Source organism: Carex rostrata, chromosome 1 (assembly GCF_964058835.1).
Source record: "Carex rostrata chromosome 1, lpCarRost1.2, whole genome shotgun sequence".
In the NCBI taxonomy this organism is placed as follows: domain Eukaryota; kingdom Viridiplantae; phylum Streptophyta; class Magnoliopsida; order Poales; family Cyperaceae; genus Carex; species Carex rostrata.
This window is the reverse complement of record NC_135918.1, coordinates 1,199,942-1,202,877: the sequence shown is the minus strand read 5'-3', so window position 1 is coordinate 1,202,877 and position 2,936 is coordinate 1,199,942. Positions and strand designations below refer to the sequence as shown.

Sequence of the window (2,936 nt, the reverse complement as noted above, 5' to 3'; positions counted from 1 at the left end):
AAGTTTAAAATCACAAATCCTATTCATGGTCAAGTAAAAAATAAGGTTATAAATCCTAAATTTTTTAAAAAACTGGAGTAAATCCTAAAAATTTTGAAAAACTGGAAAAATAATAAACATGCATGCAAAAATACAATTTCTTCCCATCCCCCAAGCTTAAATTAAGCATTGTCCCCAATACGTAAAAATAAACAAAAGTAAATAGGAAGAAACATGGACTACTCTATTGGCGGAAGGTGGTGGTGGTGCGCCTTAATGCTTGGGTGGAGGGTCGGGAGGGCGGCCTCCCCATTGCTCCGTTTTGTGTTGATTTTCTCGAGATTTTTCGGTTTCAGATGTTTCCACCGACTCATTTTGCACAAATTCTCTATTAACTTATGAAATTTCTATCATGCAAACTGAATTTTTGTTAGGAGGTATCAATGGCTTATGAAAATAAAATGTTTCTTTCTTCTTCCCAACGGAGAAAGAAAGCTCCCCCTCTTTGACTTTGATGTTTGCACCTGCCGTTGCTAAGAAAGCTCGACCTAAGAGAACGGCCGAATAATCATCCGTTTCAATGACAACAAAATCGACAGGAATTTTAATCTTACCAATTTTGACAACCACATTTTTCAAGATACCAAGTGGAGATCGTGTCGTCCCGTCAGCAAGAGTTAGTGTCATATTGGTTGGTTCTAAATTACCAGACGCAAGTTTATCATAAACCGATTTAGGCATGAGACTGACACTTGCCCCTAAATCACACATTGCATTTTCAAGTGTCTATAGAGCAAGGTATCGAGAAACTACCCGGATCTTTCATTTTAGGAGGTAAATCGGTAGAAAAAATTGCGCTACATTTTTCATCTAATATCACATGTTTACTTTCCTCCATTGTGCGCTTTTTGGTCAAAATTTCTTGTTGCTCCAGTTTATTCTTCACTAACATTTGAGGAAAGGGTACAAACCTGAGTGGAGGAATATACTTAGGAGTTTCAATAGATTTTACCTTGGCCGGGTTGGAGTTACCCGGTTCTTGAGATAGATCCGATGCCGGTGTGTTTGCATTGAGGCGAGCCGAAGGCGGTTGTGTCTCCAGCATCTTTGGTCCTTGATATTCCGTGCCGCTCCTCAGGGTTATTGCATTTGCGTACTCCCTAGGGTTGACGTCTGGCTTGCCCGGTAGTGTGCCTTGTTGTCGGAAGGATGAAGATTCTTGTTGTGCAACTTGGTTTTCAAGCATTTTATTTTGGGTTGCCAACATATCTACCTTTTTGGTCAATTCATCAAACTTTTGGTTTTGACTTGTCATGAATTCCTCCATCATCAATTCAAGATTGGATTTTGGTTGTGCATTAGAACTATACCCTTGGTTACCATAACCTTGATTTGGTCTATTAAAGTTTGAGTTACCTTGGGTATTTTGGTCATTTTGTCTCCACGAAAAGTTTGGATGATTTCTCCAACCGGGGTTATAAGTATTGGAGTAAGGATTGTTATTTAGTGTAAAATTACCTTGGTTAATTGCATTGACTTCCTCATAACTAACCTCATTACGTACACCACAATTAATTGCTAGATAGTCGGTACCACCACAAATTGAACAAGGAAGAGGAGAATAATTGTTTACCGAATTTACGCTCATTTGATCAATTTTGCGATTCAAAGCGGCAATTTCTGCAGCCAAGTTTGGGTTTGAATTCACCTCCTTCATTCCCCGCTGCAGGATGATCGGTGTCTCCCTAGGGTTGTGCCATTGGCTTTGGTTGAGAGCCATGTCATCTACCAATTTGTATCCGTCCACAGCCCCTTTATTCATGAGACTACCTCCAGCAGCTGCGTCTAACATACCTTTGTCTTGTGGCATGAGGCTGTTGTAGAAGATTTGCAATAAATTCCACCCCTCGATACCATGATGTGGACACCTCTGGAGTTCTTGAAATCTCTCCCACGCCTCGCTCATGGTTTCATCTCCTTTTTGTCGGAAATTGTGGATTTGATGGCGCAAGGAGTTTGTTTTTGATGGTGGAAAGAACTTGTTGAGGAAAACATTTGCCACCTTAGGCCAAGTATTCATGTTCTCGGGCCGTTGTCCCCTTATCCAACCTTTAGCCTTATCTGCAAGAGAAAAAGTGAAAGCCATAACTTTAAGATCTTCAGGAGAAACAATTTGTACCTTAATTGTACTGCAGATTTCTTCAAAATTGGCTAAGTGTTGTGTGGTATCTTCGTGAGGTAGTCCGTGGAACAAGTTACGCTGCACCATGCTAACCCATGCAGGCGGAATTTGGTATTCTTCAGCATTGATAGTAGGTGCCGTATAGCCAAGGTGGATTTCCTCAGCCCTAGGTGCTGTAAAGTCTCTCAAAGGGCGATTGGCATCGGCTGCTTCATTGTTTTCTCTTTCAACAGCGGCTACCCGCAAACGTTGAAGTTCATTGGCCATCCGATCCCTCTCCCTCTGAAGGTTTTCAAATCGAATATCTTCATTTCCGGTCGACATGTCTAACTGGCGTGGATTTAAGTGCAAGAAAGGTCCCCTTGTTGGGTGTTTGTTCCTTCTCTGGTAGAAGAGATGGGTTGACCCTCGCCTAGAAAACCACTCAACCAAATCTGTGACGTTCGGGGTTGGAGGTTCCTCTGCCAGATTTCAACCTAAAAATGAGAGAGAAAGAAAACAAAAGAAAAATTAAAAACAATTACTAACTAAATTACTTAGGTCTGAAATAATATTCACCGTTGTCCCCGGCAACGGCGCCAAAAACATTGCATATCTTCAACTTTGTTTGTCAAGCTTTGATATCATTTCCTGATGCAGAGAACATTGCATATCCACATGACCACACAGCAAAGTGTACGCAAGGATCACCAGAAGAAAAGAAACAAAAGTACTAGCTAGCTCAGTATGATCAATAGATGTAATTTCTACTATTACGTTACCTTCTCTCCAGATT

General features: G+C 40.9%; 1 protein-coding gene across 1 annotated transcript; it reads right to left on the bottom strand.

Moving 5' to 3' along the window:
• Positions 1-375: 375 nt before the first annotated feature.
• Positions 376-2,485, bottom strand: LOC144564267 (uncharacterized). Its single transcript, XM_078313852.1, has 3 exons — positions 1,498-2,485; positions 868-1,209; positions 376-737 (listed from the first exon to the last, which is right to left on the bottom strand). The coding sequence occupies exons 1-3, from the start codon at positions 2,483-2,485 to the stop codon at positions 376-378; spliced, it is 1,692 nt and encodes a 563-aa protein (XP_078169978.1).
• Positions 2,486-2,936: the final 451 nt, after the last annotated feature.